This window comes from Mytilus edulis, chromosome 13, assembly GCF_963676685.1.
Source record: "Mytilus edulis chromosome 13, xbMytEdul2.2, whole genome shotgun sequence".
Taxonomy (NCBI): Eukaryota; Metazoa; Mollusca; class Bivalvia; order Mytilida; family Mytilidae; genus Mytilus; species Mytilus edulis.
Window position 1 is genome coordinate 37,615,475 of NC_092356.1, and position 11,562 is coordinate 37,627,036.

Here is an 11,562-nt window from a genome sequence, read left to right on the forward strand (position 1 = left end):
AATAGTTTTAACAGAAATTATCAAACTATCCTTTCAGTCCCAAACACCATTAAACAGAATCTGCATTTATATATTTTGATGGGGCTAAATCCAGTCACAGTAACATATTTTTTTAAATACAATCATGGTTAGAAACCTATGCGATATACATTCGAAGTAGATTAAGTGGGCCAAATAGATTATTTTCAAATCGTTCGTGCATTCAATTTGAAATGAAATAATATACGATTTTCACACATAATGCGTCCGACGGTTGAACGATCTTTTGTTTTTAATTGTCGCACAATTAACTTAAACAATTATATCTAATAAAGCTTTCACCAAAGCAGAAAGTATATGTTACAATTTACAAACTTAAAGCTAACTCTCTTTTTCATCATAGTAGGTTTGTTACCTTTATAATCCACAGGTAGGTCAGTATTTTTTTTCAATAAATGTAACAGTTTAATGAGAATTTGTAATTTAGATATAATGCTTAAATTTATCTTTGGAAGAACAATTGAATTAAGAACCTTTTTGTTTTTCTGTAAACAAATTATAAAATGAACGATTACACATTACAGATATATGTAGTTTAAACTACTTCGAGTTGACGAGTATAGCTACTTTTAATATTTAACATGCAGTGGCGGATCCAGGGGGGGGGGGGGTTCCGGGGGTGCGCACCCCCCCCTTTATTTTTGCCGATCAATGCATTTGTATCGGGACATATGTTTTGCACCCCCCCCCCCTTTTGCCCTGGGTGTCCTGGGTTAGCACCCCCCCCCTTTCGAAAATTCCTGCATCCGCCCCTGACATGTTAATTCAATCTGCATACTTTTTATGTTAAAACAAAACATACCGATCTTAGTGCACCTTTATGTTTTTTACTTGTACAGAGATATATACTAGTAAGTTGTCTGCTGGGTGAATCATCATTAGTAAAACACACAAAATTGAAAACATCACTGTTTTTTGTTTACGCACAGTTAATTGGGGTCTTGCGTTTCTGTATTCTTTAATTATTTAAGCCATTTTTCTCTTATCATTCATTTTTACATCAATTTTTCTATATTCTTCAAAGAATTGAATTATTTCATTTAGTATTGTTATTGCTGTCCTCGTTTCCTTACTTTTGTTTTGTTGGTTACTTTCGATCTACCACATGCTCCTGTCTCCTCCATTAACTATTTAACGTATATGTTTCATATAGGTTGTTCGTACATATGGTTACATTAATAATATACAGAAATAGTCCAGAGTTGTATTTACGAACAAATTTCATATAAAAAATTAACGAGATGAGATAAGAGAGACTGGCTCGGGTCCTCCATTCCTGTATTCAGGCCATTTTAATTTAAAGTTTTTGGTCAATTATTTTTTATTCGTTACATTTCAGTACCCAATTATTTTGTATTGTTTATTATCCGGCCTATATTTCTCTGTACTTTATATTAAATGGCCTTCATTCTGCAATTTCAACCCATTATTTTCAATTCTGGAAACACAATCCAGACCTTTCATTTACCACTGAGACAACTGTCATCAAAAATCAAAGAACAAGGATGTGAAAAACGTTTATATATATGATTCCTAAATGTTTTCAACATAAACGTTTACAATTTAATTTTTGACAGGTGTTGAAGATGTCCCGGAAATGCGAGAAGCATGATATGGTGTTGGATCTGTTTTGCCTGGGACATAATATAGCAGTCTGTGCAAGATGTTCTCAGAGTGACCATTTTAAATGTCCACAATTTGTATCTGTTGAAGATGCAGCTAAATATGCTAATCCTTTAAGCCAAAGAACCGCACGATCACACGGCTCGGAGGAAAAAAGAAGTCCCGCTAACATTTTGAAGACTGTAAACCAAGAGAAAAACACATTTACAAACTATGTAAAAGCAGCAATTGAAAGTGGCGAACAAAACACTTTCACAAAGTTTCTACAAACAAATGTAACAAGGAGTGAAAATGATCGAATAGAAGAATCAATGAAACATTCGACTCCACTTGCAACAAGTCGGGATTTTCTAGTCGGTGAAAACTTTGGAGAGAACAATACGTTCGAAGATCCCAGTAATCCTGATAACTTAGAGAGTTATCGACCGTTGTCGGAGGACTTTCATCATGTAAGCGATATCATCAACGTCCAAGCAAAAGAGGCGACAACACTCAAATCACATGCAAATTCCAACAAAGGAAAAAGCGAAGTCGGACAACTGTTAGAAAATGTCAAGAAATTTTCAAAAGGATTATCTTCCCGCGACGATGTTGGTATTACTTTAGACGAATTGATTTTGAAAATTGATAGAACACTCAATGAGATAGCAGAAAAGTTTGAAAACACAAGAAATCAGAAGAAATCAATCGAATACCAAATTAAAGAAATTCGTGCCAAACTGAATGCACATCTGGATAACATTGAAAGGAAATTGTTGAACTCACTAGAATCAAAATTCAGTCATTGTGAAGCAAGCGTAGTTAACGTAGTGGAAAAGCTGCAAAAAGGTCGCATCGAGATCACACACATGAAAAGCGGTAACGCAGACAATCCGAATTCACCGTTTCAAGCAAACACCCGTCTTGCAATCAGAGAAAGCGATAAACAAATGCGAAGAATGAAAAGATCCATCCATGCGCTGACGGAAAATGTGTATGCTATTGATATTGATGTAAGGATTAACCAAGATTTAAATATCTTTATCAATGAAGTTCAAGCATTTGGTGAAGTTACTGTAAATAGCCGTTTAAACCAAAAGATATCTGAACCAACTGTAGAACATAGGCGAATTGAGGTCATTCGTACCGATTCCAAAAGGTCACAACCTAGTAGTAGTCCATCGAGAACAAATAGCAAAGCCATTCAGCGAACCGATTCCAAAAAGGTCAAGGGTGTCAGCAAACCAAAACGCTCCGGTTCTAAGCGGGAAATCATTGAAACAACTAAAAGACTTGAAACCGTTCAAATTTTGCCGGAAATAGAACTAGGGCAGCATTTGGCTATGATGGATGAACCATTACCGGAAATTATTACTTCAAGTAGATCAGGCATTTCTGGTATCCGAATTATGCAGAAGAAGAAAGTGAAAATTGGTCATAAGTGGACATCAAGCGTCTCAAACTGTAAAATGCTTCCGAACGGTCGATTGATATTCATCGACACTGAAAACAAGAGGTTAGTCATCCACAACAAAGACACCTATGTATACCGAAATCTCAGAGTTAATGATTCTCCACGTGATTTCACCATCCTTGATAACGATAGAATTGCTGTAACTTTTGGCATATACATCGAAGTATTGAATATTTTAACAAGCCGTATAGAGAAGCGCATCCAGTTAGAATTTTTTGAATGCAACGGAATATCATTTATGGATGGGAAATATTACATTTACGGAATATTTGACGGTTATCTGCTTTCTCGGCATGGCATTCAGATCATGGATATGCATGGCCGAATAGAGGATCGGTTGCCTATAACAAGAGTTCAAACGATCCACCATTCAATAACCACGTGGAGGGGACGGATTTATTACACAGGATACAGTTCCATTTCATGCTGTATGACCTCTGGCGAAGAACTTTGGGAATTCAAACATGAGACCATGGATCGACCGAAAAGCGTCACCATCGACAATTTTGGAAATGTTTTTGCGTCGTACGAAAATGAAAACAAAATAGTTGTTATTTCAGTGGACGGACTTTACAGCAAAGAGTTCGAATTGAGAAAGCATGATCTGTATTATGGACAAGAACCTAGACCTATCAGTGTTTATTTCGACACAGTTGAATCGGCATTAATAGTATGCAATGCGAATAAAGACCATTCTGTGATGTACTTTGTAAAGTATGAGTAGGCAAATAAAGTTCAGTGAAATATATGTTAAATTAAATGATATATATCAAATACTAACATTTTATTGCTGCCCTTCGATTTGACAAGTTAAAATTAAACTTGCATATTCATGAGTCGTGTACGACAATAACATTACAGTTGCATGGGCAGATGAAAACTCGACATATGAAAAGTTATTCGGCTGCGGCGTTAGCTTACTACTTAAATGTTTTATATTTTAGATGGTGGAAGAAGAATGATGCTTTATACTTTGTATATAGATGCCTTAGGTTATGAAGTTTCATACTTTGTATATAGATGCCTTATGTTATGCAGTTTCATACTTTGTATATAGATGCCTTATGTTATGAAGTTTCATACTTTGTATATAGATGCCTTATGTTATGCAGTTTCATACTTTGTATATAGATGCCTTAGGTTATGAAGTTTCATACTTTGTATATAGATGCCTTATGTTATGAAGTTTCATACTTTGTATATAGATGCCTTATGTTATGAAGTTTCATACTTTGTATATAGATGCCTTATGTTATGAAGTTTCATACTTTGTATATAGATGCCTTATGTTATGAAGTTTCATACTTTGTATATAGATGCCTTATGTTATGAAGTTTCATACTTTGTATATAGATGCGTTATGTTATGAAGTTTACGTCTGTAATATGTCCATTGTCCTTGACCCTATTTTCGTGGTTCAATGACTACTTGAAAAAAGTCTTTCTGTAATGTTTATTTCTTTCTTATTATGAGTAATAGGATAACTTTATTAATTATGTGTGTACCTGGTACGGTGCTCGTGTCCGTCAGGCAGTTATCATCTGACCTTGACCTCATTTCATAGATCAATGAACAATGTTTAGTTTTTTCTGGTCAAGTTCATAAATTATATACTATATAATATATGCAATAGTTCTTCTTTATTTGGTGTATGAAATGATTGTAAAGTGTAGATGTCCAACTGGCACGTATCACCTGACCTTGTCCCCATTTTCATGGTTCAGTGGTGAAAAGCAAGTGTTAGTGTTTTGTTCTTGTTTTCTTATACTATGTGCAATAGGTCAACTATATTTGGTATTTGGAAGTATTTTACGATTTACATGTAAGTCTGGCAGGTTTTATTTGACCTTGACCTCATTTTCACTGTGCATTGCTCAGTGTTAAGTATTTTGGTCTGTTTTTCTTAATATATAACCAAGAGGTCTACTATATTTGTTGTATAGAATGATTATAAGGTGTACATGTTTGTTTGGCAGATATTATTATCTAACCTTGACCTCATTTTCATGGTTCATTGATCAATGACAAGTTTTCATGGTTTAGTTTGTTTCTTAGATATTGCAATCAACAGGTCCACTATAAATAGTGCAACTATTGACTGTAAGGTGTACATGTCTGTCTGGCATGGTTCATCTGACCGTGACCTCATTTTCATGATTCATTGGTCAGTATTTAGTTTTCCTGTTCAAGCCTGTTTCTTAGAAACTGTATATAAGCAATAGGTCCATCTGTTTCTGATTTATTGAATGATTGTGAGGTGTACATGTATTTCCAGTTTGGTTTATCTGACCTTTGCCTTATTTTTTGTGATCATGTTATGTTGGTTGTGAAAGTTGTAGTAAAGCTTTAAATTTAGTAATATCAACGTAAAGAAAGCAAGACTGTTCAGCGTGTGCACTCGTGAGTGGTATTTAAAAAAATACAACTTGATCATCTGCATGCTTCGAATGGTTATATTACTATGAGGACGGCATTAAAGTACACGCGTGGAGCTGCGATACTGTGAATAAATAAAGATTGAAAGAAGTGGTATGATTGTTAGTGAAACAACTATCCATCAGAGTTCAATGTAGTAGATGTAGGCAATTATATACCACCGTACGACCTTCAACTATGAGAAAACCCCATTCCGTATATATAATCGGGAATAAAAGGCTCCACCATAAAAAAAAATCAAACGAGAAAACTAATCACCTAATTTACAGAAAACGATTTACGAAAAACAAATATAGATATATCGGACAAGGGGTAACGACAACCACTGAACTATGAGGTTTTTACTTAGGACAGGCAATTTGTCCATTATATAAAAATTAACAAAGTTAAGAAAAATAAATAAGCAGTTATCAGCTCAACTTTACTTAAATGTTGCCTTGCCTAAGTGGTAAATGATAAATATAAACTAGAACAACTGGGCCATCAGATCAGGTTGAAATTAAAGATGACCGTAATTGACTTAAAAGTTATGTATATATTTTGTTAATTATAAAAGTGTGGACACATATCAGTGTGGATATTATTCTAGGGTTTTTTTCGCAATGTGTTCTATGCTGAACGGTGTTCGAAGTGACAGCCATCCTGAATATCAGACTGTGACAGTGCCAAACAAACACTAAAAATAAACAGTGTCGTTTATTCAATAATTTGTTACTGTGACGCTCATGGAGAAGACACTATATGTACATTTTGTACGGATTACCCAATTATTCTGTTGAAACATGTTTCACTACCATTTGCTCTTGGATACAATTCAAAACTCACACATTAAGTGATTTCTGAATGATGTTATTTTAATATGCAAAATGATTTATAAGAACCTCTATGTTCGTTCTTCTCGTATGGTTCTATTATGTCCCTTGTGGACTTTTCTTCCTTGTAACTGTAAAAGCTAAAGATCATCTAAATATCATAGGTGATTTCGTTAAGCTGTATAATATATCTAATAAACTACCTGAAACATATTATAAGTCAAATAATACATCTTAAAATATCTCCTGTACTTTATAAGATATTTTATAAACTCATTGAGATATCTTGTAATCTAAATAAGATAGCTTGTTGATTCAATAAGATAGTCCTTATATGAAGAACCCTCAATAAAGATATCAGATAAATCAATCTTTTAAAACATCGTGTGTATATAAAAACAACAAGATATATCATGATTGCAAATGATACAACTCTCCTCTCGAGACCAAATGACATAAGAATTAACAACTATTGGTCACTGTACGGACTTCAACAATGAGCATATTTCATACCGCATAGTAATCTGTGAAGGTCCCGAAATGACTCAAGTAAAACAATTAAAACGAAAAAAACAACGGCCTGAGTTATGATTTATGGACGAAACAAACATGATACACAGCAACAAACGACAACCACTGAATCGCATGCAGAATGTGGCGAGATTAAACATGATTATTGGCTCCGAACCCTTTCCTAATCTTGGACGAACTATACAATCAGTAGAAAATGGCTTAACTCATCAAACCTAGACAAATCACATAAAAACCTCATAGTTAGTGAATAGATCATTTATTATAGTGACATGTGTAGCATAAATTATATTACATAATAAAAATACAATAGTTATTTCAAATTAAACCCGGTCCGTTGGACCTATAAGTCACTATTTCAACCAAAAAAGAATATAAGGTATAGATTATTAGATAGATATATCATAGAATAAATACCATATATTTATGTCGATGAATTTAATTCTGATTTGAACAGAAAATATTTGAAAATAAACATCATTGAGATGGAAGCCATCTCTGTGGGTCCGCTGTAAATAACGTGTGTTAACAAAATTATATTGATAAGCTGCTATGAAGCACTTGGTTAAGTTACTGCAGTCTCGTTATGTGCTGAGAGTACTTTTATTCTATGTTTTTTTTAGTTCAAATGGTATACTAGTAATTGGCAATTTAATGAAACTGATACCTTAACTTAATTTCTTAGTATAAGAGTGACAGACGGACGTCCGGACCTTTGACCTGGGAAGCTGTACAAATGTTATGACACACCCTCTGGTGTTCCAGTTAATATACATGTCAGGACTACTAACACAAAGGCTCCTGTTCGATTCCCGTTCCGGGATGAACATTTCAGGGACTGCATTTTCGGCTCTCCCTTGACACCATTTGCGAGTATGGTCTTGAGAAAACGATGATAGTACATCGGAAGGGGACGATAAATGGCTGACTTGTGTTAAGAGAGAGTCATATCTCTTGCACGTCAAAGACACTCTTGTAGAAAAAGAGCAGGCTAATGCCGCTACAAGGCACCAATCGCACCCGCAAAGTGGAAAGGGATTAATATAAGTTGCAAAACTTGTTTCCCAATCCACTATAAATAAATATGTTTAAACTAAGTACAAAGTAAAAATGATAACGGTTCTCTGGATATAGAGCAGGCACAGGTTGCTACGGACGGGACAGATAAACGGACGGACTGACGGACGGACTGGCAGACTGATCACTTTAGGGCGTCCCGCAACAGACGGGACCCTAATAAATACTTTAATAAAGTATATTTTTAAAAGTATCCAAGATATTTTTTTCAATAGAATTTATGAGCTTTGGTACTTGCTGAGAAGCTGTGGCTGGATGATGTTATACCAAACCAGTGGCGGATCCAGAACTTTTCCTAAGGGGGGCCCACTGACTGACCTAAGGGGGCCCGCTCCAGTCATGCTTCAGTGATTCCCTATATAATCAACCAATTTTTTTTCATAAAAGGAGGGGGCCCGCTCCAGTCATGCTTCAGTGATTCTCTATATAATCAACCAGATTTTTTTCATAAAAGGAGGGGACCCGGGCCCCCCAGCCCCCCTGGATCCGCCTATGCAAACACTTTATTATTTTAAGGGCATTTTTCATTATCTTTAAAAATAATGCGTTCTGTAAAATTATCAACACAATGATTTTTACTATTATTTTTTCTTTAAAGACAAATCCCTCTATTGTTTATGCGCACATACAAGCGCAACAGTACTATGCCGTCAGTGGTTTATGACGTCGCGGTTTCCGCGAACTGGAAACGTGTATTAGAGTTATTCCTCTTTGAGCCGATGGAGAGAGTGACAATCGTTTTGAAAGGTTAATTTGCCGAGAAAAAAATGAAAATTGTTTTTAAATAATAGACATGTTCCAGAATTGGATAAAATATGAGAATGAAAAGAGAGTCAACTATACAGCAATCTAACAACAAAAAATACACAAAAATGATCGTAAAGAAACGAAATAGAATCTGGATACTCGACAACAAGATGAGCCAATCAAATTATAATATAATACTTTTTTCCTTAATTTTCTACATGTATAGACTTTTGTAGGTTCTTAATTACATCGATATTTTACAAATCATTAAGAAAGTACGAAAATCATCAATCTTTCTGATCATGTCCTCAAAATTCACTGTATCTTTAGCAATAGGTATGGATATGGCAAATTGCACTGACGTATTTTGAATGTGTACTGCACTTACATTTTTACATGAATATGATAATTAGATTTCAAATAAACACCAACAAAACAGTAACCTAATGACGCATACATGTAAAACAAAGTACATCTAGAGAAGTTAACATTTAATCTTCTAACATTGTAGGTTTTTTATATGACCAATCCGAGTTTGTCCCGATTGTTTGATATTTATGTATAAGGTGCGCATTTTTTGTTTTAAAAAATATAATCGTGCCATTGTTAAAAAGATGTCGGAATGAAGAATTACAGAGGAATGCATATGGGAAAAAAATAATTAAAAGGAGATTTGAAAAAAGAGGTCGGACTAGGTTTTATTCATACTAACGGTATGACAGCTGTATGAGTATACTTAGACTGAGTTTCTAGCAACATTACGGAATTTTTCGATATTCATAGATGCCTAAGGATGAGTGATCGAAACAGAAATGGTGTTAATTAGACCCCGTTAACACTTGCACGGAATTGAAATAAAATCGATCTCTGAAGAGCATCTCGCGTTTTCGATCTTTTTAAAAGAACTTGTGCGTTTACATTTAGTATACATTGCATATCTAAAATAATCAGCCTAACCATTTCGTTGACAAAAAATCGTAAAAAATTAAATAAGGAAATATTTGGTTCATTAGATAATTATATGCTTCTGCATTTATTAATATTATATTTGATTAACATGTCATAAGTAATTAAAAAAAAAGAATTGTCAGAAAAAAATTACTTATAACGCTCATTTCGTTTGAAGATGAGTAATCTACAGAAAAAAAAATACTGAATGAATACAATTGAAAAGATATTGTTTTAAAAAGGTGCACCGAATATCACACGTATACATGTAGTAAGAGAATATGGAACGAATAAGTAACAGGGCATCAGTCGAGCACTGAAACGAGTATTTACGCCTTAGAATAGGGTTATTTTATCTCTTAGAACCAATATATAGCATCAGAGGCAAGAACAAAAAAGGTGCGACCTATAACAAGCTTATTGTAAACGAATAAGTAGCAGGTCATCGGTCTAACGCTAAAACTGGAACATACGCGCTAATAGGTATATTTCACTTTTAAGAACCTATAGCTAACACCAGAGACAAGAAAACAATTGAAAAGATTTGTTTCGTAATAGGTGCAATGTGTTTCAACGTATAAGGAACGAATAAGTAACGGTATCAGTCGAGCGCTGTAACGGGTCCTGTCTCAACTCAGGAGTATGTAATTTAAAGTGGTTGTTGTTTGCAAAAGAGTCACACATTTGTTTTTCATTAATTATTTTTTTTAATTATTTTCTAGTTTGAATTGTGTTACATTTGTCCTTTCGGGACCTTTTATAGTTGTGTATGCGGTATGGGATTTGCTCATTGTTGTAGGCAGTGCGGTGACCCATAGTTAATAATTTCCAGTGTCAATTGGTCATTTGTGGAGCATTGTGTTATTTGCAATCATACCACATTTTCTTTTTTTATTAATATATTTTCAGAAGAATGAAGCATTCGTGTGTACTTTTGTACAACGCATTGTTTTCCAACCACCGCATTTATATTACGTGTCTGTGATACTGACTGAAATTAAGTACTATCATGTGTAGATTACTGTGAATTTATCGTAGTTTAAAACAAACAAACAACAAAACAGCAAATAACGAGAACTGGGTTGTCTCTAATTTGTGAGAATATAGCCTAAAACGGCCGAACGTCTTTCGACGTTGTTTTAAGAATTGGCGCAATGTGTTCCCGCCAATTCAAATTGTTAACCCCTTTTTTGAAATATCTCTTTTTCCATTACGGTGACCCCATCTTTTTATTTCCTTATTTTGTTTAGATATAAACAACGCATATTCTATTGAAGACTCATAGAGAAATTATTGGTCAATTTTTTTTAAACTGATTTTTTTTATAGGTATTTCACAATGAAAAAAAGGCGGGAAACTATTATAGCGACTTATCATTAATATTTTCCATTCAGTAAAGGGTGATATCATTAAAATAGTTTGTATTAACAACTAGGTTAACAAAACAGACAAGTTTTTATTGGATACAGACTTTAAAAAAAATATTACACTGCTATTGACTAGAAGTCCCAATTTCCAAATTCCGTGAAAAAGATGGCGTTTTAAATCGAAAACGAGGTCGGTGACCCCATTTTTTTATTTGCTTATTTTAAAGCTTTTACCTAGCCTAAAGTAAAAATAAAATATAAAGAAGATATTATTGGTAGATCTGAATAGAAGGATTTGTCTTTAATTGGACGATTTCTTTATTCTGTACATCGTTATTACTTTCTGTAATCAGTATTTCTTTACCTAATTATTATCATTTTTTATTTGTTTATTCTTTTTTTTTTGCACCAAACTTACTAACTACTTTAAAATTTAGTTACATTCCAAAACTCATAAAAATTTTAACGTCTTTTTTTCGCGAACTTTTGACGTCGCTGACTATTTTGGTCCGACTATTGTGACGCCACC

The 11,562-nt window shown here is 34.0% G+C and overlaps 1 protein-coding gene across 2 annotated transcripts; it reads left to right on the forward strand.

Annotated features, from left to right (window-relative positions):
- Window positions 1-337: 337 nt before the first annotated feature.
- LOC139500059 (uncharacterized) lies at window positions 338-3,889 on the forward strand. 2 transcript variants are annotated; one of them, XM_071288779.1, is made up of 2 exons: window positions 338-409; window positions 1,617-3,889. In XM_071288779.1, exon 2 carries the CDS (start codon window positions 1,626-1,628, stop codon window positions 3,837-3,839), a length of 2,214 nt encoding a protein of 737 aa, XP_071144880.1. In that variant the 5' UTR covers window positions 338-409; window positions 1,617-1,625; the 3' UTR covers window positions 3,840-3,889. The 2 variants fall into 2 exon arrangements, with proteins under 2 accessions (XP_071144880.1, XP_071144881.1); XM_071288780.1 differs by having other exon boundaries at window positions 349-413.
- The last annotated feature ends 7,673 nt before the right edge of the window (window positions 3,890-11,562 follow it).